This window comes from Lemur catta, chromosome 5 (assembly GCF_020740605.2).
Source record: "Lemur catta isolate mLemCat1 chromosome 5, mLemCat1.pri, whole genome shotgun sequence".
NCBI lineage: Eukaryota > Metazoa > Chordata > Mammalia > Primates > Lemuridae > Lemur > Lemur catta.
The window spans coordinates 3,238,996-3,266,826 of record NC_059132.1 but is presented as its reverse complement, the minus strand read 5'-3'; the positions used below and the strand labels follow the sequence as shown (position 1 = coordinate 3,266,826).

The window sequence follows — 27,831 nt, the reverse complement described above, 5'->3', positions numbered from 1 at the left end:
GGACCAATGTGACGGCAGGGTGGTGGGTAAGACAGCAAAGACGTGGGGTCTGGACCAGACCAGACCAGATTTCCAGAAGGAAACATGGTTTGTTCTGAGAAAAGTACCCCAGATGGCGCACTGCTACCCTTCCGTGGGAGGGGCTGAGGGAGGCCCCCAGATCCCTTTCTCTGAGTGGGTGAGTGCTGGTGGCACACTGGCGCATGGGAAGGCTGAGTAACTGCCCAAGGAGCACCGGTGTCCACGGGTCCCCTTTCCTGCACCAGCGCTTGGGGTGGCAGAGAGGGAGACTCGAGGCCTGTGGGGCAGCCCAGGACTTGGCCGGGGAGGCAGAGATCTCACTTCACTCCCTTTTCTCCTGACCTCAATATGTGAGACTCTTCCTGGTCAGCCTGGGCCTGCCTGGGTGGCTCTGACCGCAGGTACCCGGCTTCACCAGGAGACGACTCTGGGTTTATGGGACCAGAAAGCTCGCGCCACCAAAAAGCCCCAGGAAATGACGCGTCTCCACTGCGCTAGATAACCTGACGGTCTGCGATTCCAGGCCTCAACTCCCCCCCTCTGCGCAGAGGCCGGTCAGGATAACCAGACAGGCGATGGGCGAAGACACCCCTGAGCTGCCAACTCCTGGCTCTACCCAGCCCCAGACCGAGAGGCGGCAGACGATGTCCAGAAAATGAGAAGTGCGGGGTGGGAACTAGACCAGCGGGCAGCAAATTTTCCTTACAGATCGTAAATATTTTAGGCTTTTTGGGCCACAGATATCTATCTCTAACATGTTCTTCTTTGTTTTTATTTAATTTTTTTAAAACAATCCTTTAAAAAGTCAAAAACTATCCTTAAAAAGTCAAAAACTATGCTCAGCTTGCAGTTAGCTTATAGTTTGTTGACCCGTAATCTAGATTTTGCTCTGGCAAACTTCCCTCTATCTCCATCTTCCGTTCAGGAAAGGGAAGCTTGGGGAGCCCAGCTAGTGTCCCCAAAGGCCATGTGGCTAACGGGGGACAGGGGCAGGGTTTGAGCCCAGACAGTCTGATTCCAGAGTCACTGGTCTTAACCACTACACTATACTGTCCCCTGCTGTGGCTTTGGACAAGTCCATTTCTCTTTTTGGGCACAGCCCTCATCTGTACAATAAGGGAGTGGTGTGATGTTTTCTTCAATGTGAGAGACGTCTTTGATGGTGAATGAAATAATTTCCATGGTTCACACACTGGGCATTAAATAATACTGATGTACAGAATGAGAAGTTGATTGCCTTTTCAAGTCTCTTTCAAGTCTTCCAATAACGTCAGGGAAAAAGTTTTAGTCTGATGCTAATATATCTTTAAAGTTTCTCCAAAGCATGCTAATTTCCATTTTTTGTTAAATAAGAACAGGCTTCATAACTCAGTGTCTTCAGCAGGCAATGATATCTTGCATTGTAGTATCACTGTTGTATTCTTATTGTGACTTCTATTGTTACTTTCACGGCCTTTTTCATGCCTATTTTCTATTTATGCAAAATGTTAGTGTTGCCATTGCTATAATTCTCTTGTCCATTTCTTCATAGTTATAAGATTGCTGCTGAAGCTCCTGCCCTCACACCCAAATTGGAATAAGGAAGAAAGGCAGGTTTTAGCCACTTTTGTCTCCTATTACCAGGAAAGCAAAAGAATTCTACATGTAAGTTGCATTGATCAAAACATGTCCCATGGCTACCTGTAGCAGCAAAAGAGGCTGAAAAAGTGGGTATTTCATGGGTACATTGATACCGCAAATTAATGAGGGTTCTATCATCAAGAAAAAGAGCATAGATGCTGAGCTCTGCAACAACAGTGTTTGCCAAGGCTGGAAGGCCCATGAGCTTTCTCCTTAGCATCTGCAAAGGGCAGGCATGGAAATCAGGGCTGTGGAATGATTTGGGGAATTTAGCAAAAAGTCTGTTTCTCTTTACCTTATTGGCTACTAAGACATGCCCCTTCCCCATGGTGCAGCAGAACACTGACAAAACATCTTCACTCACAAGGACCGATGCGCAGTGAGAAAAACGACATTGCCAACACGTAAGGAAATCTTACAAGTTTGCCCCGATTGGCTACTACGCCTCCAAGTGTTAAGCTAAAGAATTCCCCCCTTTTCAGTCTACTGCCTAGAAGATACATTTTCTTACCTGCACACACCTCTAAATATGTACCCAAGAAACTAGACTTGAAATCTTATAAAATCCCAGAAATAGGAGGTTTCTACTTCAAGAACTACTTTTCAAATTAATGTTTTAATTCAGCAACCATTTAGTGAGAGCCCACAATTCCCGACTTTTCTGCACACTGAGAATATAGGGGTGAACTAGACTCACATGGCCCTGGAGCACACGCTCTGGTGGGAAGGCAGGTAAGAACTCAGGGAAGCAGGGGCACAGGAGGGTTAAGAGTGGGACTCCGGGAGCCAGACTTTTCAGCTGGAGTATAGATTCTGCAGCTTCCTGGCAAATTACGTGCCTCTGTGCCTCAGTGCCTCAGTTTCTCCAGCTATAAAATAATGATAATTATAGTATTGACCTCAGAGGGCTACAGCAAGACTGCTTTCTGCCTCGTGGCCACGGTAAAGGACCAGGAAGCTAAGATGTAGACAGGTAAAAAATGCAGATGACAAATTAGTACCTACCTCAATTGGTGGCTAAGTGTATCACAAGGCTTAATCCACATAAAGTGCTTAGAAGTACATAGTAAGTGCTCAGTAAATGTTAGCTATTATCCTATCTTGAGTACCAGGTTTTTACTTGATATCACGGTGCTATATAAAGTCTCTTAAGATACTAAGGAATCTTCAAGCCCAATTCTAACAAGCGTGTTGCTGCATTCTTGTGCTTCTAGTTGAAGATTTGCTCTTCCAGGCACTTGCACAAAGGAATACTTCTCAGGTGCATTTGCATGAGGTGGAGAATTTGGTCCCAGGCAGGAAAGACACTATGATTTGGGAATCAAGCACAGTAAGCCCGAGGTTGTGATTACTAAAGAAAAATCCCAGCAGACAGAAGAGTTGTCCTGCGATATCACTCATCTTGCTTCCTCTGGCCCCTCCTCCCTCCCCAGGGCTCCCCTTCATCAGAACACCCATGACTGGCTATTATATCAGCATTTCCAAAAATGTAAAAAGGGAAAATACAGACCTGGGCTTTCATGGAAAGTATTCTAACCCTCACAACCGGAATCCCTGCCTTAAAAAAAAAATTATGGTTTTGAGATCTTTAACTTTTCCTTTAGCATTTCAGTACCCAAATTGCTGAAGAGCATCTTTTCTGGGGAATGATATTTCCTGGCATGACATAGTCTTCGTCAAGTGACTCAGTTTGATTTTTGGTTTTTCAATATCAAGTGGCCCCAACTTACAGAGAAAAAGTGGGCCCTTGGTATCGGTTTGATGTCAGGGTTTTCCCATGTTTGAAAGGGAGCCTTAAATACGACTAGGTCTGAAGGCATCTGCAGGTGGAGCTCCAGTCGTCCCCGTCAGGATGCTCCTCGCTGCCGTCCTCGCCTCTGCCCTGCTCCTCTGCGCCGTGGACGGCCAGAGGTGTTCGACCTTGACAGGGATCCTGGACGTCAACTTCCTCATCAACAAGCTGCAGGTAGGCTGCACGGGGGGCCGCCATGCCAGCTACTGGCAATGGAAGTGAGCTCCAGATAGGAGCATGGAAAAACGCACCACTCATTATGGGTTCTTACCTCTCTACCTACTTTAGAAAGATCCGCCTTCAAAATGCAACTGCAGCGCCAACGTGAGTGAATGCTCTTTTAAGAACTTTCCAAACTAACTTTAATTTTCACGTCTGGAATCTCACTCTGAAATCTCTCTTTTGCAGGTGACCAGCTGTTTGTGTCTGCCCATCCCTTCTGTAAGTACAGTGAGAGAATATCATCTTGATCCTTTTTTTGTTTTTGAGTGATAATAAACGGATGCATTTGATATTTAAAATTAGAAATTGTTACTTAATTACAATTACTACAGATGAGAATTTGCTGTTAAAACCGGGCTCTTACAATTCTGTACTATATAAATTTCTTCGTAATTAGTTAGCTTTATGTCCCTTGAGAAGTTTGCACACTCTTCAATATTTAAAAAAGGATCTCAAATATCTTTTTAGATGAGTGGCCGTGTGTACAATTAAATCAAACCAGAATGAAGAATGTAGTCATTGATGTAGCTCCTATCATATTGCTTTCTAACTCATTTGCCAATGACTCTAGGGTTGTGAAACAATGTAAATAAAATGACAATGCTTTATCTTTCATCTTGCATAAACTATCTGTGTGCTATACCTCCTCCTTCCTCCCCTCCCTCGGTCCCTCCCTCCCCGGTGTCTACCTAGCTGACCAGGGCGGCTGCGGCGTGGTTTGCGTGCTGCACTCCGGGCAGAGAGATTGCCTAAAGTTGTGGGTGGAGGCAAAGCCCCAAGGGGGCCACTGCCCACTCTGGCAGGAGAGAAGGGTGGCAGGAATGCTCCGATTCCTAATGCAAACTCCTGGTTATGGTGAGGAGGAAGTGCTTATCCAGGGCACACACAGTGTGCAGTGTTTTACTCTCAAGCCACGCCTGGGAGAATCTGAGCCTCGCACTCCAGTGGCGGTGAGACGTCACACCATGGCAGTCCAGCACTGGATGAGAAGAGGCTAGGGCGCCTTCTGGAGCCAAAGCATGCGCCACGCAGCGCTAGCCCAGCATCCCCCCGCCCCGCCCCGTTTGCGGTCCCTATTCTAGCCGCTTCAGCTGGCACAACCCATCAGAAAGGCTTTTCCTCTCTCTGTACTTCCGAACTCGCTCTTGCAAGACCTGGAGCCGGGGAGCCCCGTCTGCACGGGAGACTCAGAGCTGGCCATTCCCCAGGGCCCACGGGCCTCGTGCTTCCTGGATGGAACACACTGGAAATCTCCAGGGACTGTCCCTGTGGGAAAGTGGCTTCACATTGAAAAACTGATTATTTTCTAGACTGGCAAGGGATGTATCTGAACGTAACGCGAGTTTGAGTTACCTTGGTTAAATTAAAATAGTCCCTATAGAACACGCTGTGTGATTTATTCTCAAAACTGTCCTTGGAGTGTTTCTTTTAATAAATCCTTATGATTTACCAGGACGACTGCACCAGACCATGCTTCCGAGAGGGGCTGTCACAGCTGACCAACACCACGGTGCAGACAAGACACCCACTGGTTTTCAGTCGGGTGAAAAAAGCAGTTGAAGTCCTAAAGCACAACAAGTGCCCGGTGAGTTTGTCTTCCTGTGTGATATGTCCTGGTTGGTGATTTCTATGGGGATGTCGATGCCAGCCCTGCCTGAGTGAGAAAGGATGGTAAAGCTGGAATTGATAGTTCAAGGTCAATAAGGGACACCTAAGAAATTTAATCAGAAACAATAGAATTTAAGTGAGATAGGCCATTGTTCCCCCTCGTTTTAAAAAGTATGCACACAGATAGGGCCATTTACACCTTTCTGAATAATGGAAGAATCCATTCCGATTATAATTAGGAGTTACAATCTAGAGAATCAGGGCTATAGCTCCCCTAACGCTAAATTATCCTAGAGATTCAATTTGCTAACTGAATGGATATTGTAGCCTTTAGTTAAAGGAGGCTTTTTTTAGTTGGTTAAGGAGGTGCTGAAAGGCAATGTGCCCAGGTCAAGGTACGAGCCTGCCACTTGCCTTCAGTGCCCCTGGGCACACAATCGTCTTCTGCATGTCCCCTGTCCCCTGGAGGGAAGGGGTGGGGGGGACGTGCTGAGACGGGGTGGGGTGACCTCCCCCCACCAGCCTTGGGAATTAGCATCTCCACTGAGATCACGGCGGGGGGGGGGGGGGGGGGGGGTGAAGGCCCTGACCGAAGCTATTTCGCTGCTGTTTCTACCACCGACAGCATTCAGTTCCAAACCCTTCATACAGAATTTTTCATTGAAAACTTAGGGACCATTAGATTTATTACTTTAAAGAGGAGAAAACTGACACTCAGTAAAGTTAACTTATTTGCCTAAGGCTACGTATTTCATAAGTGGCAGAGCTGAGATTTGAACTTAGGTCTATGTGACCCCAAAGTCCCACTCTTAGCCATTGTGCTATAAAATGACCTTGGAAGGGCAACTTGAAAGGATAATGATGCAATTTTATGCCTCAAAGAGTCCCCAGGAAAGGCTTTCTCTAACTGGAAATCTAGGGTCACTTGATAGGTGTCTAAGGGTGTGTGTGTGTGACAGACCCCTGGAATCCTGCCACCATGCCAGCCACCCACTCTGTCTTCACGCAGCGTGGGAGAACCCGGACTATCCCACCTCCTGCCCTAGGTCTCGGGCCCCTGCCCTGCCCATCCCGCACCTCTGTCTCCCACTCAGGGCAGGTGGCTCCTGGGCTGCTGGGTCCACACCGTGTGAGTCACTCTGTCCTTGTCAACTCTCATCCCCACAGTTCTTTTCCTGTGATCAGCCCTGCAACCAAACCACAGCCGGCAATACGGTGACATTTCTGACGAGTCTCCTGGAAGTTTTCCAGAAAGAAAAGATGAGAGGGATGAAAGGAAAAGTATGAAGATGAAGTATTTTTTTATTCTATTTATTGAATTTAAAAAGCTTTCTCTTTAAGCTGTTGTAATTAAAATATCAAGTAAACTACTGTAAATTATAATCAGTTGTGATCATTTGTTTAAAATTCTATGTCTTTATTTTGGAGTAAATATGGGGAAAAAAAGAGTACAAGCTGGTCTCCAGGTTTATTCATTCCTTGCTGTTCAGAGTAAAGAAAGTCACAGACTTTGTCAGGGGAAGAAGGAATCAGAGACGCCCCTGGCAGGAATAAGAGTCCTGATCCTCAGTGCAGACTCACAGCTCATGAACTGCGGCCGGGGCTGCAGGGGCGCAGCTGGGAAGGGGCATGGGGGACAGTCTGAGGGGTGCCACTAGGGGAGGCTGAGGCACATCTGAGGGAGGCAGCAGGGCACTGGCGGTGGGGCTGGAGTCCTGGGAAACTGAGGCGGGAGACGGCTGCAGCTCGGTGGGTCCAAGAGGTGGGAGGCTCCTCAACACTGTGGGCACATTCTCATGGAAGACAGTGAAGTGCTTCAGGCTGAACCGGGAGAAGTGCCAGGGAGCAGAGAAACCCTGGGACAGCTACTATCTATTCACCTGAAATACCTTCAGCTAGCCCCACCCCGTGCAGGGCACAGTGCCTAGCTGGGGACAGGGTCTACTTCAGTGTCCCGAGGGATCCTTGAACTAGGCTGTCTGGCTGGCACAGTGTGGCTGTAGCTATTCACCTCGCCTTGATACTCAACCTTTTCCCAACCCCAGACCCGATCCTGGCCTCTGTTCCACGGTACTTACCACCTGCTAAGGTGCGCTCCCCTTCATCCATTCATTGTGTTACCGTTTTCTGTCTCTCCCTGCTCACGCGCCAGCTCACCGAGGGCGAGGGCGGAGGTCTTTGTTTTGCCCCCTGCTGTATCCCAAGTGCCTGCACCGAGCTGGCCTGGGGCAGGTGCCCCATCAGTGTGGACCGGATGGAGGACAGGCCTTGGAGCTTACAAAGGCTGAATGACTATCCCAAGCTCCCACAGCTGGTGGGACTAAAGCAGGAATTCATCCCAGCGCTCTCTTGTTCCAAACCCCTCGCTCTTAGCCTTCTGCCTGTTCTTACTCCCTTCCCATCAGGTGTGCACGTTGTGCTGCCCCCACCCCAGCCTGAGAGTAAAATAGGTTCACCGTAACTCCACTCCACACTCCCTTACCCAGACACCCGGGAGTCAGAGAGATTTCAGAATTCAAGCTTTTTAGCCTTTCGGGAAAGTTAATGCACAATTCAGGTGCCATATATCATGTGACGCCCACAGCAGGGCCTGCAGCAAGATCCCATAGCCAAACACAGCACCACCCTGCAGTGAAACACAAGAGCATTCCCACGAAGTGCCCAAGTTTTGCAGCCAAATGAGTCACAGCGAATCGTGAGTGTTCAGAGCTGGTTTGGATTTCAGCATCGTGATAAGGGCTTGGTGAGCTGTATTCACAAAACTGCTCTCCTCTGGCTCACCCCACTTACAGAAGGGACGGGGGGAGGGGGGTGGCGGGGCGGGGTATTCTCGCCCAGACACTTTATCCAGGGCTGGGCTGGGTGTCTCCAGGAGGGACAGAGGCTTCTGGAGCTCCCTGGACAGCCAGCCCCGTGGCATCCCTGGTCAGGACTGCACGGCCTTCTCCTCCCCCCTCCTCCACCTGCGATTTCTGAATGACTGGCCCAGACAGGGCTGCGCCGTGGTGTGCAATGTGGTTCACCACATGTAGCACCGGAAGACGCCCACCTCACAATGCTCACCCCGGGTAGGATCACAGCAGGGACAGAGGCTGGTGGTTGGTGACGGTTTCAGAACACCACCTGGCGATGCAGTGGGGCTGCCGGAGGAAGTGGGCAGAGCAGCTCTGCGACACTGCCGGGGGCTCCTCGCCAGCCTGGCTCGGTGCTTCCCCTCGGCTTTTCTGCAAAAGCTGCGGAACCACAGGATCTGCCCCGCGGGCAGGCTCCAGGAGGATTCACCTGTCGAGAGGTGTGCTGTAATTGCTCTCCTCCCTGCCAGGAGAGTTCAGATTTATCCAGAAGCCACCTTGAAGAAAGGAGAAGAACTAACATTTATTGAGGGTTTACTGCGTACCAGGTACCCTGCTAAGCATATTCTGCAGAGTATCTTTTTAGAGCCTCAACAACTCCATGAGGTATTTAAATAAATATTGTATATAATTATTGTCACTGCACAAATGAGGAAACTGAGGCCCAAAGAGGTTGCATGGCTTCCCCAGGGTACACGGCCCACACGCGGAAAGCTGCCGCCCCATCCAGGCTACCAGGCCCCAGGGAGAGTTGTTCCCAGGAGACTGTAGACCAAAGCGCCGGCCAGAACCATGCCCGGATGCTGCCGGCCTTGACCCTGGCCCTCCATGTCCCCATCCGTACCCCCGTCTGTGCACCCCCCCGCCAGCCTGGAGCAGGACAATGCTGTGAAGTCTCAACCCCCTAATTCTTCTCCTCGCTTTGCCACACGGTCGCTACCCTGCTGCCTTCGCTGACCCCAGACCGAGACCTCCCAGCCTCTGCGAGGAGCCTCAGCAGGAATGAACACGGATCCAAAGCGTTTCAGTCTTTATTACTTTAAAAAGACGGCTGCACTGAGATAGGATTCATACTGTATGCCGCACAGTTCACCCCTTAAAGTGCATCATTCAGTGGGTTTTAGTGTCCCCATTTCTCCTGGCTATACCTATATACCTAGGGGTAGGATTGCTGGGTCATCTAGGAATTCCAAGTTTAGCTTTTGAGAAAATGCTAAACCATTTTCCAAAATGGCTGTATCATTTTATATTTTTACCAGCAATGTAGGAGAGTTCTAATTTCTTCACATCCTCCCCAACACTTGTGGCTGCCTTCCTCATGCTCCCCAGGAGGGTCAGACCCTGGACAGCTTGAACCAGTGACCCTGAGGCCCCCTGGGCACGAGCAGGGCCGTCAGCGTCTGCACACCCCCCCCCCCACGTGGCTCACTGGACGTCTGCCTGGAGCCCACGGCCGAGGAGCCGAATGCCTGCAGCTCTCAGGGCTTCACCTGCGGAGACAAGGCCCGGAACGGCCTGCAGCCACCTTGTGTCCCCTCCTGAGCAAAGCAAACAACACAGACTCACGGAGGGCAGAGGACAGAAAGCAGAAAGATCGCAGAGAGCCCCTGCCTTCCTCCCTCCCCTGCGCATCGTGCTGTGCAGTCTGCGAGACTGCTGTTGCACTTGATTCTTGCTGAAGCCATGGAGGGGAGGCAAGGGAGGCCAGTATGGCCGTTCTGCAAGCGAGGAAACAGGCTCGGAGGGGAAACAGGCTCAGAGGGGGCAAGAGCTCGCCAAGATCACGCAGGTAGCCGGTGGCCGACCTGGGACCGGAACTCAGGGAGGTCTCCCTAGGCTGAGGTTCTGTCCACCACAGAGAAGGAAAAGCCCAACGCCAAGGGAGATGGCAGGACCCAGAGAACGGGAAGAGAAATGTCACGGGCCCAGGTGCTCTTATCACAGGGCGGGGGGTGGGGAGGGGTCCAAGGTCACGCGCTACCAGACACCGGCACCTGCAGAGGGTTTGCTTGTCCCCTGCTGCCACCCAGTGGTGGCCCTGCGGTGTATCAGCCAAGGGAGCCGTTCTCAGCCTTCGGGAGGCAGATTTGTCTGCAGGGCAGCGCCCCTCAGGTGGAAACTATGTTCCTGTAACATTAAGGCGTTATCCGCCCTTTTCGCTGTCACTTTCTCACAAGCATACAAGGGCGTCTTCCAAAGGCCGCGTGGCGGGGATGCCACACACCTGCGGCAGCTGACGGGGCGTGGACGGCCCCCCGTTTAAGACAGACCTTAGGGAGCAGCAAAATGGGAGACAATTGCAACTCTTCTCATTCATTATTTGTGTTTGACATGAATGGTTATTTTCATAGACTATGTTATCTATATTAACATGCCATTTGTTATACTTTAAGTGAGTAAGTATTTCTAAAATTCTTAGTTTTAATTTCTGGTAAGTGTTGGTAGACAAGCAAAAGTTCTCTGAGGCCCTTAATAATTTTTAGGAGTGAAAGGGCCTGCTGTTGAAACCACCTGAGACCAATAGTAATTGTTATTTTTTTCACCGTCCTCACTAAAGCCAACTGGCTGAGTCTGAAGCTCTTCAACTCCGGGACTCAGACACTGAAATTGGTGCTTGGCTGCGAATTCTGTTCTGTTTTCAGCCTCTCTTAAAAATTGAGTTCCATTTGTCTAAAGACACTCCAACGGACGACACAGACGCTGATGCCTGACGCCACATTGTGGACAAAGTATTTTGTTTTGTTCAGTTTTCCACGTGAAAATAAGGCCCAGGGAGCACCCACCCCACCCAAGCCCAGGGCCACCATCTCCAAAGCACGTCACAAAGCAAGAGGCTTTCTCTCCCGCATCACCCTTCTCAACCCCTGCGCCCTCCCCTGCCCACCTTCGGCATCTGGGAAAAAAGACACCAGACTGCCACCGGCAGTTCCTCCCCTGCGTGGAGCGGGTTTCTCTCTGGGCTGGTGACATCTACGGGGACCTGAGCAGAGAGAGCAAAGATGGTGGCGGGGTGCCTCTCGGCAGCCAGGCAGAGGCATCCGATACAGACTCCACCTGAAGAAGTTTTCAAGACTTTTATTTGGAAACTTACAGCCAACTCCAGCTCCTCCGTGAATCCCCAAAGAGTTCACACTGGCCATGGGGGCAGGATCTGTTCTACCCTGTTTTTTGCCAGGTGCGAGTCCAGAGCTGAAATAGATGGTGATGGATGGACTGACAGTCCCTCGCTGCCCTTCGAGGCCGCGGCTGGCGCCCAGCCGGTGGAGACCGCGTACTCCGAACTGCGAAGGGAGGAAGCTTCCGATTCCCAGGGCGGCGCACTTGGCCGCAGGCCCGCCTGGCGCTGAGCCCAGGGGCGGGGAGTCCTTTCTCTTCATCAGATTCCCTGCGGCGGGTTCTGGAAACGCCCTCAGCACCCACCTGCAGTGGAGTGATGTCCTGCTCAGGCGACACTGGCCCTGGGAGAGAGGAGGAAAGACAAGAACGTCATCTAACTGGAGTTACCGTCAGACCCTGGGGTCAAACAACCCACCCGGAGCCTGGCTTTTAGAAGCACAGATGGCAAAGCACCACCACGAGCACAGGCCGGTTCTTTGTGAATGTTCCAAAAAGATCCTGTAGGGAGAATGTGTCTCTTTCCTTGAAAATGAATTTTCCTGAAATTGAAAGAAGGCTAATGAGGTTCAGAGTGTGCATGTTCGTATCGTCTGATTCCGGTTTCTCCATGTGCACAGGTAAAACTAACCGTGTCACAAAATAGCCACCTTGTGTGGCGTTTCCTGGGCTTCGAATTGTCCTGGGGTCATTGCCGCACGTAGTCTGGGAGAGAAATAACTTGGAGGATCGATGAAAAGGAAGCGACCTTCCTGTCAGGACTCTGGGAGCTGCAGGAGAGCTCGGATCTGGTTGTCGGAAGGAACCGGGAGGCTGCTCGGAGCCAGACACTTCCATCCCCGCAGGAACTCGGAACAATCCTCACGCTGTTCCTGCCGCCTGTGCCAGGGACTCCTGAGACAGTCACCATCCCACCACTTCTTAGAGACTGTAGGGCTCCCTCGTCCTCTGACAGACACCATCTCACGCTGTCCTTGACTAGACAGTGCGGAAGGCGTTGGCGTTCCCATCTCCAGACAGTGAGTGCTCCTGCTGCTTGGAGCGTGGCCCACCCCGAGGCTCAGAGTACTTGGTAGATTAAGGTGCAGGTCTTGTGCACGGGCTGTGGTGCTCCTGGGCCAGAGCGGGCAGTTGAAGGCCTGGGCGAGGGTTATGTAAGGTGAGGCCCCGACCCGTGGCCGGGAACCTCCTGCTCCCACCTGATCCTGGCCGTCCTCTTTCCTAAGGGAGACCGACATCCGAGCCCACCGCAAGAGACAGCACGTCAGAGAGAAAAGCTTCCAGCTGGGCTGGCCACTGCCATGAAAGGCCAAATCCAGCACAGTCATGACTGGCTTGCTAGAAACTTCTTCCCTCGTCCTGCAGCAGCCAATGCCCCGGGTGGTCACAAGAGGCGGGGTACTCGGGCTGGGCAGGCACCCAGCCACTCCGGGATCTGTGAGTTCTTGGCACTGAAACCGTCCTACGGCTGAAGATTCCATGGCATGGAGAACAGTCCTGACCTACTAAACGGGGAGAGGGCCATGAATCACCGTGCGGAGCAGAATTCCAAGCTGGGGATGCACGTCAGACACACTTGGAAGAATAATAACAAGGTCTTGCAATGACAGGTATTTTTATTTTGTTCTTTCTATTTATTTGTATTTTCTATTTTTTCTCCAAGAAAAATGCATTGACTTTATTACAAGGTTTTTTTTAAAGGTTACTTTTATCTGTTAAAAGAGGGGAATGGCCGATCTCTGAGCACAGCGGTAAGAACAAGGCAAACTCCCTTCCCTGCCTGGGCCTCACTGGAGCCCAAACTCCTCACCCACGATGTCCAGTTATGCCAATGCAGGGCTCCCCTTCCCTTTCATCAGGAAGGACAGAAGCCGCCAAGCTGTGACCATCGGTGCTGCCTACAGAGCTGAGGGCCGTTAGCTGCCAGGGCTTGTCCTGGGCTCACTCCTGCCAGCCTGGTGGGCCGGGCCGTCCCTGCGTCCAGGCTCCGGTGCCCCCCATGCATCCCGGCGGGGCTCTGCGCCCCTGCCAGCCCCCAGAGGAGGCAGCAGTGGGGTCTTCCAGACCTTGCTGATGAAGACCGTCCTTCCTGGGAGAATGTGTAGTAACCAAGGCTGAAGTGAAATGGTACTGGATGACTAGAAAGTTCAGTGACTCACCCACCTTGTCTTCTGACCTTTACAGGAAACCAGTTTGGGGCCAGAGGAGAAACAAAGGAGAATAAGCCAGAGGAGGGAGAGGAGGCCCTGAGGGGACACTGGAGGCTGCTCGCCCACCCATCCAGCGATGCTGCTGAGGCTCCCTCGTGTGCCGGGCTCCGTGCCAGGCACTGGCAACGCCACAGTGGACAGAGCAAGTGCTGCGGCACTGCCTGGGGCTGCGGGTGCCGCAGGCGGTCGTGGTGCAGGGCGTGGGCGGGGGAGGTCACGGCAGGCACAAGTCTTCCCCGCTGAGAAGCCAAGCAGGTGTCCTGCAGGAGGAGGCTTCTGCCCCAGGGCCTGCAGGACAGAGAGTTGAAGGAAGCAAGAGGGTGCCAGGCAGAGGCAGCAGCAGGGGCAGAGACCCAGAGGTGAGACAGAGGACGAGAGAGGCTGGAGAAGGGAAGTGCTGAGGACAGGCTTTATCTAGAGGGCAACGGGAGCCACCGAGGGCATTTGAGCAAGGAGTCACTGGCTCAGACTGCTGTTTTTAGGAGGTCACTCAGGCTGCAGTGATCTTTCTGCACTGAGAAAGGGGACAAGGAGAGGGTGTAGGAGGCAAGGAACAGTGGCAGAGGGCTGTCCTCCAGGGCTTTGGGAGCCCGTGGGTGGCTCTCAGACTCAGGCTCCGGAGTTCAGTAGGGAGGTGGGAGACGGTGCCCACGGTGGGCAGGGTGGGCACCCTGGTTCGAGTCCTCACTTCTGGGCACAGGCCATGGCGTTTGCGCAGTGAGGCTAAAAGCCCTTCTCCCCAAGGGCTGTCGAAGCTGCTGAGTGGGCAGGCGGGTGGGAGAGCTGGCTACGAACAGGCGGATTCTGCGACTCGGTCACCAGGACCCAGCGCACCACCCGTCGCTGGGGGACATTTTAGAGCTGCCGTCTGCCGATGGGTGAGGAGGGGCAGCTCTAGCCCCAGACCTACCCAGGTGAGATGTGAGAAGACACAGGCACATTCCAGAAGCCCACAACATTTTCATGGCAAAGAAAAGAGTCTGAGTTCCCAGGAGGCACAGGCGGCCGGGAAGGAAGCACACTGACCTGGTGCTCAGGGGCTGGTCACCGCGTGGTCCCCGCGGAGAGCCTGCAGCGACAGCTCGTACCCGAGGAACATGGCCGCGCTCATGGGGAAGCCCCGCACAGCGTTCACGGTGACGCCTCTGAAAAACACCTTCGCACAGGGGTTAGTACAGGGGCCCCGTCATCACAGACCAGCCCACACCCTCCGGGGGCCACCGCTGAGAGACAGAGAAGCAGCAGGTGGCGACGCCCTCCCAGGGCCCAGTCCCCGGCCAGAGGCCAAAGGACGTGCAGGCAGAGACCACATGGGATGCCCCAGTCGTGCCCCTGCCCTGACCCCTGTCACCTGATGGCACCTGCCCGCCCAGACCCTGACACACGTGCACTGAGCACTGTAGGCAGCTGCTTAAACCCGCAGACACTGCCCGGCTTCTCGTTCTCTCTCTCTCACTCTCTCTCTCTCTCTCTCTCTCTCTCTCTCTCGTGCACACACACAAACACACACAATCCTCAGGAATCTGCAAGCCCTAAGTAGACAGAGCACCCAGCCATGACCAGCCGCTGGGACGGGTTTCACAGGACATCCCCACACGGCAGAGTGCAGAGCTCGGGCCGCGCGTAAGACTCTGCACACAGAGCTGAGGCACAGCTTTGTCCCACGCAGTAGCTGTGCCACTTGGGCAAAGGGGCAACCTCTCTGGAACTCAATGTTCCCAACCGTAAAATGGGGTAACAATAGTATTGGTGCAATAAGGACGTCTGAGGGACGAAATGAGACAAAGCTTTCCAAGCACTTACACAGTGCCTGACATTAACTGTTGACTATCATGGTCACCCTCGTCGTCATTACCAACAGTCACCACCTAACGGGCAGGACAATGCCACCTCTGCCCTCAGCGCGAGTGCTCAGAGCAGGGGCCTGAGTTGAGAGCTGCCACCCTCTGCCTTTCCTGCTATGTGACACAAACACGGTGTCTCCACCCTGGGCAACGTTGCAAGATGCTTCCCAGTCACGCCCGGATCTTCCTTTCCTCCCTCGGTCTCCCTGCTTGGTGCTGGGTGGAGGCTGATAACCAGGATGTGGTTCCGCCCCTGGAGCAGTTTGTAACCTATTGGGGGAGATAAGCCCCACGGGGGACCCAGGCAGTGATGGGGACAGATAGGGACCTGGTGAGGGGTGCAGTGTGGACTGGCCTATAATGAATGCTCTGGGAGGAAACAGCAGTTTCGGTGCAAACCCCCACCCCAGCATAATTGGCCAGAGAACTGTCGGGCATGTGGTATAAACCTGCTCTCTGACCCCCGAATAATTCGCCAAGTTTCGGAACCAGAACTGGTATTTCCAAGGCAGCAGAAAGCAGCCCGTGCTCTTCCCCAGCCTCCGTGGCTGCTGGCGCTGTGGGGTCGGAGGTGGTGCAGGCTGTGTCCCCGGGCAGGGTGGCGGATGGCCTTCCTTCAAGCTTGGCCCAGGGAAGGGGGCGGATGGGCCGGGACCCCGGGGCTAGCAGGGGCTGAGGCATGTCCCGGAGCCACCGGGCAGGGTGCGGGCGGGAGCCTGGGAACATCAGAGCTCCTCTCCACCGCTGACCTTTCCGGAATTCCACAGACTCACCCAGAGTGACTGAGTAACAGCGAGGAACTGGGTCAGGCGGAGAGGCAAATTCCGTGCCTGGTGCCCCCAGAGGCTTCCCTGTGGTTCTGGGCTGGGCTCTGCCCTTGAGGCCGAGTCGGGCAGCCTGGAGTGGGAGCCTCCCCCTGCAGCGCCGGCCCTGCGGGAGCCGAGGCCACTCCAGACACGCAGACCGACAGCCCTCCCCCAGCAGCTGGGGCCTGGCCTGCCAGGGGCCCACGGGAGCAAACAGAGCGCAGACCTGCGGCTGTTACCTCTGAGCCTCCAGACTGGGTCCCCCTACCCAACGGCTCCGCACCACCCAAGGTCGAGTCCACACCCTTCCCTGGCTTGCAAGGAACCACACACTCTGCCCTGGCTGTCTCTGGGCGGCAGCCCCCCCGACACCCTGGGCAGGTGACACCTTCCCACCACTGGGCCTCTCCTGGGACCCTCTGCCTGGAGTGCTCCCCAGACCTGCCAAGCAGCCCCTGGCAGTCCTCCCACGGCCACCCAAAGTGGAGTGTGGCCCGTCACCTTGTGTGCACTCTGTGTCTCTCCCATGCCAGCAACTCCTCGTGCTGTTCTCCCCACTAATGATCCCAGACAGGCTGTGAGTACGGGCAGAGGGAACAGTGTGTGTGGTTTGCCCCTGAGTCCCCAGCACCCACAAGCGCTTGGCCCGGAGCTGACTTCTACACACACTTATTACACGATCCGTGGATGGACGGGTGAGCCACGAATGAATGAATGAACTGGACACGAGAAGGAAGAGTCTCTGAGCTTAGAGAGTCTGGTGGTGGCAGCAGTGGGGGTTTCCTGGGGAGAGAAGGGGCTCCAGACCCCCAAGAGACCGTGCCACAGGGCAGATGGTGCCTCTGGCAGCTGTCTACCTGCAACTGTCCCTCTCTGTCTCTCCTCCAGCCCCGTGGCACTGTCACAGCCCTCCCCAGCAGCCACCCCTACGGAGCCGAAGAGCACAGTTGCTCCTCTAGCCTCCGATGCAGGGACAGCCCTCCCAGTCAGACCCGTGGCCCGTGTGGCTGGACACGGTCCTCACAGCCCACGGAGAACGGCTGCAAAGCTGCAGGCCTTTCTTCCACTCTCACTTGGGGACGCCCCCGAGGCCATGGATGTTTGATTTCTGCTATCACAGAGGCCACACCACTCATGACCCCTAAGTGGGTTACAAATGGCTGCTGAGGTTGGGCACCACCATCATCATTTTACTCCCTTATAGTTCTTTATTGTCACTGAGATCTTTTGTTGCAGGAAGGTGAGAACCGGGTGGATGAGGACGGGCTTAGCTCTGCGCCCGGCCTCCTGGGGCCACAGGAAGGAATGCTGGGATGGCGTGATCCCTGCCTGGGGCAGAGCCCCGGCCAGCGGGGACCCGGAGCCGCCCTGGGCCAGGAAGGGCTCTCTACCCCCTCCTGCCGCTGTTAGAAACCTGCCTTTGAGACAACTTGATTTTCCAGGACTGTGTGGGGTTTTTACTAACGTTACTATTTATGTTTACAAGTAAACACTCACATATCCAAACACACACAGATCTATACATACGCACATATATTCTGGTACGTGCTATGAATATTTTGTCAATATAACACAATAAACTCTTCACGGTAATCACCTTTGAGAGAGGGCAGGGACCCAGGAGGGACATTGAGACAGTACATTCTCTTGTACTTTTGGACGCTTCCTATTTTCATATATTACCTATTTTTCAATGAATTAATAATAAATTTAAAAATTACTCTTGAAACATCTGGTCAGTGGGTGGTTAATCGAGCTGAGTGTTGCTATATCAACTTAAAACCTGTCTCTGAGTCAACGCTGTGGACCAAACACTGTCGACCTTAGGAAACTAATCGTCTGGACTCAGCTGGCTTCCAGGACTTCATTTTTTACAGAACACTGTAATTTTTGAAGGAAATAGTATCAGCAATATGTTTTATCTCTATAAGCTTTTTAGAATTATGACTCATTTGGGAAAGTAGAGAAAAAATCTCAGATAAAAACAGAGCATCCCGTCTGAAGTTCTGTGACCCTCTCTACTTGTTGGTTGAATCACAAACTGTGCCCTTGATGGGAAGGCACACTGTGGTGACAACAGATGCGGGCCAGGCCCCCGCTACACCATGTACCAGCTGTGTGACTGTGGGCAGGTTACCAGCCCTCTCTGAACCTCTATCAGGTGGGCCGCACACCTACCGCCTCTCCCAGCTGGCGAGGACGCGACAAGACAACCCAGGTGAAGTGCCTGGCACAACACCTCCCTGTGGCACCTCCTACATGGAAACCATAAGCCCCTCGGTCTCCCCAGTCCCTTCCTGTAGTCTTGTATCCCCCTGATATCTGGCCTGGAGTCTCATATCCCCCCAATGTCTGACCTGTAGTCTCACATCCCCCCGATATCTGACCTGGAGTCTCACATCCCCCCGATGTCTGACCTGTAGTCTCGTATCCCCCCGATGTCTGACCTGTAGTCTCGTATCCCCCTGATATCTGGCCTGTAGTCTCACATCCCCCCGATATCTGACCTGTAGTCTCGTATCCCCCTGATGTCTGACCTGTAGTCTCGTATCCCCCCGATGTCTGACCTGTAGTCTCACATCCCCCCGATGTCTGAACCACCTTCCAGGGACGGGCACTGACCCCGCGGGACCCCTGTGGCTTACTTTAAGGCCTTCCTTCTGGTAACTCTGGGAGATACAGTCCAGGACACCTCTGTATTTGTTGAAATAAACCCCGTCAGCTTGGAGTCGACTTTTCACGACGTCCATAGGAGTAGCTGTCCCCCAAGAAATCGCTCCTGCAAAGAGAGAAGACAGGTGTCCGGGGCTGGCTGGCTGCAAATCTCCACTATTCAGAAACGGACCAAGTTGCTGGGGGAGGGGACAGAGCCCAGGGTTGAAACCCGCGGAGTCTGTTTCCCCGCGGGACCCGGCAGAGGTCTCCTCCCTCCTCAGCCCTGGGCCCCTTGTCTGTGAAATGGGGCAGCAAACCTGCCTCCATGGGGCTGCCCTGAGGACCACGCGAACTGACGGCCGTGAAGCACCGAGCGCAGCGCCGTCCCCGGCCAGTGTGCTACGTGCCGGCCACGCTGCGCGGCCACTACTGGAGAGTCAGTGACAGGCGGCACCTTCCCAGGGCACCAGAAGAGGGAGCCCGGGGTGAGGCAGCTCAGGGATTGGGGGTGGGGCGAAGCAGGGACAGAGTTTTTAAAAATCTCTTTTCCAAATATGTGGAATACAATCGGACCACGCACGAGCCACTGGGCTGTCCTCGCTGGATGAGCTCAGGCAAAGAACTCAAGGAAAACCAGCTTATTGTACAAACACGGAAACCGACACATTCTCGGGTGAGGAGAAAAAAACCAAAGTGATGTCAAAGTCCAGGGCAGCCGGTTTGCAGAGTTCTGTGATTGAGCCCCTGCCTGCCCACCCGCCTGCGGACCCCCGGCCTCCCGCCCGCGCCCTCTGGGAGCCCCTGCCTGTCTCCACCCTCCCTGCCCGTCTCCACTCTCCCCTGCCCGTCCCCACCCTCCCTCCCCACCTCCACTCTCTCTGCCCATCTCCACTCTCCCCTCCCCACCTCCACTCTCCCCTGCATGTCTCCACTCTCCCCTGCCCGTCCCCACCCTCCCTCCCCACCTCCACTCTCCTTGCCCTTCTCCACCCTCCCCTGCCCATCTCCACTCTCCCCTCCCCGCCTCCACTCTCCTCTCCCCGCCTCCACTCTCCCTGCCCATCTTCACTCTTCCCTCCCTGTCTCCACTCTCCCCTGCCCATCTCCACTCTTCCCTCCCCGTGTCCACTCTCCCCTGCCCATCTCCACTCTCCCCTCCCCGTCTCCACTCTCCCTGCACGTCTCCACTCTCCCCTGCCCGTCTCCACCCTCCCCTGCCCTCTGCCAGGACAGGAGCCGCTTCCCTCAGCCCCCGGCAAGGGCATCACACAGTGAGATCTGCCCACCAGGCCATGCACATCTGCCCTCCTCAGAAATGACAGCAGAGGGGACCTTGGCGTCCTCTCAGCCAGCGAGCACGACTGAGCTCTTGCAGGACCCAGGCACAGGACGGGCCCCAGCCCCGCGGTGCAGAGGGCACACACTGGGCGGCGGCTAAGACCTGGGCTTTGCCGTGTTTGCTCTAAGTTTACAGCACCGCTAATGACGCAGGGAGGAGGAGGTGCAGGGGGAGGGGGAGGAATAACAGTTTCCTTCTCTGCGTGAGAGCTTTCCTGTGAGCGTCACACATGCCGTGATATCCGCCTCCCTAGGAAGCAATCCTCGCCTGACCTCCCCGTGCCCCTCGGGCTACAACTCCATCTCCCTGTCCCTCGTCACAGCACAGGCAGGGCCCTCAGAAGTGTCGTGTCTACTCGGCCTCTCCAATTCCCTTCTTCCCATTCTCTCTTGGTCCCATGACATCAGGGTTTTACACCCTCCTGTCCACCAAAGAGGCTCTTGTCAAAGTCCCCAGTGGCCTCCACATTGTTAGATCTAAGCAGTGTGAGCAGCGGGTGCAAAGGCCCTGTGGTGGAGAGAGCTGGGCGTGGTCAAGTGGCAGCAGGGAGTGAGGAGTGGGGAGCAGAAATGAGGTTGGGGGGGCGCCAGGGGGACCACTGTGCGGATGCTGTTTCCCTAAATGAAAGGGGACATGGTGCAGGGTGCTGAGTAGGGAGGTTGAGTAACCAGTCCATGGTCACAAAGTGTAGATCTGAACTTGGCTCTTTCTGACTGCAGAGCCCCTGCTGTACTGTCAGCATTAGCTATATGACCTTGGGTTGGTCGCTCAGTATCTCTGGACCTGAGTTTTCCCATCCGTAAAATGGGGAGATGGATTCCTGCCTTATAGAACAAATCAAATCCTCACGTTAGAAAGGTTTGCAGCATGCTGATATTCAATGAAGATGAACAATGATAACAGATTTCCTCCCCAAAGCCCAGTAATTTTGAGCACAGAGCATGTGCTCAAAATATATTTGTTACCCTAGAGTTGGATGAGCCCAAATGAGGACTGCCATGCTCACAGCTTCGGCAGGAAGGGGATGAGAGAAGAGGGGTGCCATCCCCGACTGCCAGCCCTCTCCCTGCCTTGCGAGGCCTGGCACAGAGGAGGCACTTCACAAAGAACTGTTGGGTGAGTGGCTGCGTGTGTCCTGCCCTTCCTCAGGGACAGGGCTCCGGCTGCCGCTGCCCTTACCTGCCATGCCGCCCGCCAGCCACACGGTGCAGGGGCTGGGGCCTGCGCAGGCCTCGGGTGTGATCCACTCGCTCAGGAACACGTAGGGGATGAAGTAGAGGCAGTAGCCTGGGACGTCCCTCAGCAGCATGGCGCTGGCCCCCCGGTACAGCCCCGCCAGGCCCTCGCTCCTCACGATGGTGGCGATGCAGTGCACAGGTCCCTGGTACGCCGGCTGGTCCCCCAGAGCTGCCACCCTGGACTTCAGGCCGAGGTTGGCTGCAAAGACAGGGGGAGAAAATGGCAAGTGACCCGGAGGGCAAGAGACCGGCCACTCCCTGGCACTGGAGCCAGCCTGGCCCATTGGCAGGTCCCTCTCACTTGGCCCGTCGGCTTTTTACCAAACCTCCTGACCTTCTTGGCAGCTAACACCAGGATTCTGAGGTCCCAGCAAGGAGCCGCTGCCAACACGCACAGCCAGACTGAAGACAACTCAACCACGGGATAAAGCACCCGCTGCCTCAGGGTTGCCAGAGCTTTCTGGTCAACAACCACCACGTCTTTCTAAGCAGAGGTGACTGCAGAATGCCCAGGCTCAATTACGACAAGGCACATCAGGCTCTTCCTTGCAGCAGAGGCTAGAAAATCCAATATGCTGTATGTGTGTGCACACATGTACCTGTGCACAGTGTGACAAAAAGCATATGAGCCAGACTGTCCTGGCTGCAAATCCTAGCTTTGCCACTCACGAACTTTTTGACCTTGGCAGGTCAGCATTTTCAGCCTCTGTTTCCTTATTTTTAAAAGAGGGACAGGCTGTCATGAGTATAAATAAGGTAATATACGTAAAGTGCCCAGCATGGTGACTGGAACACTGTAGTGGCTCAGTGAGCTATTGATTGACACCAAGGTGGCTGGAGTGACGTGGGTGCAGGACCCACAGCCTGGAGGGGGTGGGTACGTTCTCACTCACTCACGCCAGCCCTGGACAGGCTGTGCCCTAAACAGCTGTAGGGCAGTGCTGGTGCCCTTGGCCCCGCAAAGTTCAGGGGCTCAGGGCTGCTGTCTTCTTGTCTGACCTCGGGGGTCTATGCTGGCAGACCAGGGCTTGTCTGTGTCTCTGGCTCCTTCTAGGTGTGTAGCCAGCAGAGACTCTGTATCCCTCCCCTCTGATGTTCATCTTCTTGCTACAGACCCTTTAGTACAAACAGACCTTCCAGTCCCAATGCAGATAAAGTGGCTCTTGTCCTCAACTTTCCCATCTCAAGGAACTAAAATAACCTGCCATGACCAGGAGGGAAATAGAGTGAAGTCTGCCTGTGACCACGAGCCTGTTTTGCCTGCTGGTTTAATTCCCTGCACACAGTGTCCCGGTTTGGTCTCACACATGCCGGCAGACAAACAAGTCACTTTCATCCTGTGGTTAAACGTCCAAGCCCCCCGACAGTCCCAGCTTTATCAGACGTAAGCTGAGGGACAAACATTCAGCTTCATGACTCCACAGCCTAAACTGGGCACTGGGCGTAAAGCACAACCTGTGCTTTAACTCACCCCAGAAGCAGGAGCGGTGAAGGGGGAGGTTTCTGCTCACCTGGGCAGTGTGCTTGGACCAGCTCAGGCTGTAGTTCCCTTCTGTGTGGGGATGTCGGTAAATCCCTGCCATCCCCACTGGGCCAACCACAGCGTGGACGGGAGACAGAGCCCTGCTCACCTCTTCCCCAGGGGATCTTATAGGAGGTGAGCAGGGGTGATGGACACTTCTAGGGGTGCAAGGCCCCCCTTAACAAAGTCAGGGTCTATGGCCTTTGAAAGCCCACTGAAAGGTCACTTGGCACCGGGTCCTCTCCCAAACCTGGTCATCCTGGGCAATTTCGCCATTAGGCAGACCAGACGTCATTGTTCAGACACGTCAGCTTTGCCTGGAGCACTTTCATCTCCAGGTAATGCTGACCTACCCCAGGAGTCAAGGTTTTCATGAATCAGCTGTGGGTAGATAGTGGCTTCCAGGAGTTACTGATTGAAGGAGAATGTCCCGATAACACCTTGTTTGGAAGTGCAGAGACTAGGAAAACACTTGCCAAACCGCCGCTGACCTTGTCAACAAAAAACCTGCACTTTTTTTCCTTTTCCCTCCAAGGTAAGCAATAAGGAAATTCTCTCTCATTCGCCCAGCTTTGCAACATAAGCAATCTAACTTTTATTGCTTGAGATTAAAGTAATAGAATTGTCACGGTGATGGCCACCACCAGGATACTGACATAGCTCTGAACCGCCCCGAGTTTACACTGCGAAGCCCTGGGAACTCCTTCCAGCACCTTCATTCCCAATATATATATATTTTAATTTTATTTGGACATAATTGCAAATTTCCAAAAATGTACAAAAAGCAAAATGGTATAAAGAATGCCCATATATACCCTTTGCCCAGATTTACCTATTGCCCACATTTTCCTTCAGTTGCTTGTTGTTTGTGGGGTCTCTCCCCACCTCCCTTCTCACTCCATGATGTGTGCACTTTGACCAAGTAGATGTCATTGTCCCCGTGCCCAAACTTTGCCTGGGCCTCACTCATAACCAGGTAACAGTGACCTGACCACGAGTCCAGGTTTTCAGGAATCAGCTCTGGGTAAGACCTGGCTTTCAGGAGTTCCTAACTGAAGGGCAGTGTTGTGATAAAATCCTCTCTGGAGGTGCAGATGTTGGAAAAACTCCTGTCAAACCTTGAACCGCCTTGTCAACAAGACCCAGACAAGAACCAAACCTGTCCTTTTTCTTTTCTTCCTAAGGCAAGCAATGAGGAAACTCCTTTGCATATACGTACATTTTTCCCCACCCATACATACATAATTTTATTTTCTAAACTATTTCAGGGTGGGTGACCTACAACATGGCTTTTTACCAGTAAATACTTGGAAACATGGTTCCTAAGAATCTTGATACTGTCTTACACACCTGTCATCAGCTATCAGTTTGATACTTCTGCACTGAGTGGACTTTTATCTTATCTACTATCTGTCATCAAATTGCCATCTGATATGGTGTCCTTGTCAGCACTTTCCCCTACGGTACAGAATCCAGTCTTTTTTTTTTTTGAGGCAGAGTCTCACTCTGTTGCCCGGGCTAGAGTACTGTGGCACCAGCCTAGCTCACAGCAACCTCAAACTCCTGGGCTCAAGCGATCCTCCTGCCTCAGCCTCCCAAGTAGCTGGGACTACAGGCATGCGCCACCATGCCCGGCTAATTTTTTCTATATATAGTTTTAGTTGTCCAGATAATTTCTTTCTATTTTTAGTAGAGACAGGGGTCTCGCTCTTGCTCAGGCTGGTCTCGAACTCCTGACCTTGAGTGATCCTCTTGCCTCGGCTTCCCAGAGTGCTAGGATTACAGGCATGAGCCACCGCACCTGGCCCAGAATCCAGTCTTAATCTGGAACATTTCCACAGTCTGTCTTTATTTTTTGTTACAACGATATTTTGAAAGACTACACTGCCCACTTCTTGTGAATAGAGTTTCCTCACCCCCGGTTTGTCTGAGATTTCCCTGTCATTACACTGGGGCTGTGTGTTCCTGGCTGGACCTCTCTCCATTCTTAAGCCTCACTTCTTCCATGAGAACCAATCACTCTCAAGAGCCCCTGGTCTTCTCCCCCTCTAGCCTCATATCCTCGTTTTTTTTATTAGTTTGGTTTTCAATGGAGGTATAATTTACACTCAATAAAAGGTACAACTCTTAAGTGTACAGTTGATGAGTTTTGACAATTGCAGGAACCTACGCAAACACACACACCCTACTAAGAAAATGACTTCTTATACTGAAAAAAAACTGTTTTGGTCACAGTCCACTTAGGCAGAGCAAAGACTCCTCAGCCCAACTACCCTCTCCTGATTTTCAAGGTGAAAGAACCCTGGGAGATCAATGAGGTATCACACAACCTTTCTCTGGGGCAGTGGATGTCACAGGTCTGTCAGCACTAGCCGTGGAGGGATGGAGGATTCATACGGGACCACAAAGCAGAATGTCTTCAAGTACAGTCATCATAATTTTAGGCCCAAATATCCCTGAGACAAAAATGCATCATAGGAACACCATTGGTTAGGCCCAAATCATAAAAACCTAAAATGATGATGATGAATCTCTACCAATACTTATTTTTAATTCAACAGCAATAGTAGGAGCAGTGGAAAACTATGACTGGCTCAAGATACCACTGCTGATGAATGAACAGTGGAGCTTTCTTCTAGAAAACAGCAAAGATTCCCACCGGTGGCCCGTGCGGCGGTGCCAGGTGCCACATGGCATGGGGACATGTGGCCTGGGGGCCTTGGCAGCCAGCCTCGGGAAAGCACTGAATTTGGAGTACTCAGTGACTCTGGCAGTGAACCAATTCTAGTTTGTGAAAATCAAATTTTGATGACTTTTAAAAGTTGATTTGGGAAGTTACTGGGAAGTAATTCTTGAAAACATGCACAACTGAACTCTGTGGGCTGCATGTCATCTGTCCAAGGAAGCTGAGGAAGAACACGAGCTGCCAGGTCAGTACTGAGCTCCCACTGAACCACGGACTCCCAGGCCTTTGTTCCCAAACCCTCAGAGTTTGGTATCTGTGCCCGGCTCAGAGCAGGGGCGCAGGAAATGCCTGTGAGTGGATGATTCTAAGGGGGACTCCAAACACACGCCATGCTCACCCCTTGCCACCAGCGGAGCCTGGTGAAAGACCAGCCTGGCAGGCACGGAGTTAGTACCGAGTCCTCCTCTCCTCCTCCAAACTCTGCCCTCCTGTGACACAGATGGCTTTGTGATCTGCACGGTAGGCTTTTCACAGAAACACAGACTTCAAAGCTCCAGGTGGGGGAGGAAGGAGTGTCATTAACCATCAGCCTCTAGGAGGGACAGGCTCGGGCAGCAGAGGGACTCCCGGCCTCCAGGGACACAGCCCTGACTTCCAGCTCAGGCCCGGCAGGGCACCCAGTCACCACCTACACCACACAAAGGCTAACAGCTTTAAAAAGGAGCGTTTCTTCACAGCTGCCTGACTGTAAAAGACACATCCAGCGGGACCCAGGCCAGCCCCTCCCTGCTAGCCGAGTGGCAGAGTCTGCAGGAGCACACCTCTGCTGAGCGGGAGGACTTCGCATGGAGGGGTAACTGCTGGCTGTTGTGCAACCGTAGTCAGCACCAACAGAAATTCCCGTTAAGTTGCAGCAAGTGCTGATGTATTTGGTAAAGCCTTTCTAGATAACGATTTTGCAATATGTACAAGGAATGTTAAAAATGTCTATACCCTTTGTCCCACTCATGAATCAAAGAGCCCACACACTAGGGAAATAACCCTAAATGAAGGCAACTGTTTATGGACAAATTCGCTGATCACATCACTATTTTTAAGAGAAGAAAAACTGTAAACAACCTAAGCGTTCACCAATAGAAAGATTGTTAAATAATACATTTACTATAGTATAGCTAACATTCATTTCATGTTTTCGATACGCCAGACATTGTGCTAAGGTCTTCAGGGGTACCCTGTCTCAGCCCAGCTATGAAGCAGCTGCTATTATTATGCCTGCTTTGCAGATGAGTGAACTGAGGCTTGGTGACATTGGGTGAGTTGATCAAAGTTTCTCAGCTTTGGTGGAGGTAGAATTAGAAGCAAGTAGTCTAATTCCAGAGACTGAATTCTTACCATACTATATTGATCCTCTCAATGTGTGTGTGTATGTGTTTGTATGTGTGTGTATTTGAGGAATATTGCATATCCATTTTAAATATTAGTCATCTATTTAAAATAATCCTACAGGCTATTTTAATAACATGGAAAATATTTATGTTATAATGTTGAGTTAAAAGCAGGATATGAAATTATCCATACAGCACGACCACAACCTCTTAAAATCTGTAATCTATGTATATAGAACAGGAAAAGGAAACACATTCATGTGTTAACAGTGGTTGTATTTGGGTAGAAGAGCATTTGCTCCCTCTACTTTCTATGTTCTGTAGTTTATACGTTTTCAGCCATGGGTTGCCACTAATAAACAACGAGGAGGGACTCGCTGGCCTCCCCAGTCCACCTGTCACAGGTGGAGAAGCCAGAGGCTCTGGCACTGGCTTCAGCCCATGGGTGCCATCTCTCACATCACTGGCATCACCCCGGAGGCAGATCGGCAATTACGGAGTAAAGCCAGAAGCCATGAGCAAAGCCACCAGCCCTGCCCAGGGATTCCTAGAAATGCCCATGTCAGCACAGTTACCACACAGATTGGGCCTGGCCCAGGGCACAGACCACGAGATTGCAGCCAGCCCTGGCCCCAGCCCCATTCTGTCCAGTTCACGCAGCTTTGGGCTGCACGGTGTTCTGTCTGTTTTTAATGGAATTATCTGACCATTTCCAACTGAAATATCTCACAGAAAAATCTAGCCCTCTGCCCTCTCTTAGAAATCAGAGGATCCAAACACATCAGGCCATGTGGGCAACCATCAGCTGGAGTGGGGTCGCGGCCACCGCCTTGGACAGGACGTGGGCCCAGCTTGCCACAGTCCTCACCACTCCCAACTGCCTCCCCGACGCTGAAGCTGACACACTGTGCTTGAAC

At 52.8% G+C, this 27,831-nt stretch overlaps 2 protein-coding genes across 4 annotated transcripts in view; one reads left to right on the top strand and one right to left on the bottom strand.

Moving 5' to 3' along the window:
- Positions 1-3,493: 3,493 nt before the first annotated feature.
- IL9 (interleukin 9) lies at positions 3,494-6,550 on the top strand. The gene is made up of 5 exons (XM_045552655.1): positions 3,494-3,607; positions 3,722-3,757; positions 3,842-3,874; positions 5,109-5,240; positions 6,431-6,550. The coding sequence occupies exons 1-5, from the start codon at positions 3,494-3,496 to the stop codon at positions 6,548-6,550; spliced, it is 435 nt and encodes a 144-aa protein (XP_045408611.1).
- Positions 6,551-6,655: 105 nt separating this feature from the next.
- The window catches only part of SLC25A48 (solute carrier family 25 member 48), a 39,073-nt gene continuing 17,897 nt past the window's right edge, over positions 6,656-27,831 (bottom strand). The window contains exons 5-12 of one of the 3 annotated variants that reach the window (XR_006735066.1): positions 21,263-21,520; positions 18,735-18,868; positions 14,466-14,595; positions 11,536-11,573; positions 11,207-11,396; positions 11,000-11,095; positions 8,327-8,612; positions 6,656-7,889 (exon numbers count right to left, since the gene is read on the bottom strand). Coding sequence is in view for 2 of the 3 variants with exons in the window: in XM_045550843.1 (XP_045406799.1) it covers positions 14,473-14,595; positions 18,735-18,868; positions 21,263-21,520 (515 nt within the window). In the remaining variant the exon portion in view is untranslated. The other 2 variants (XM_045550843.1, XM_045550844.1) reach the window with 2 other exon arrangements.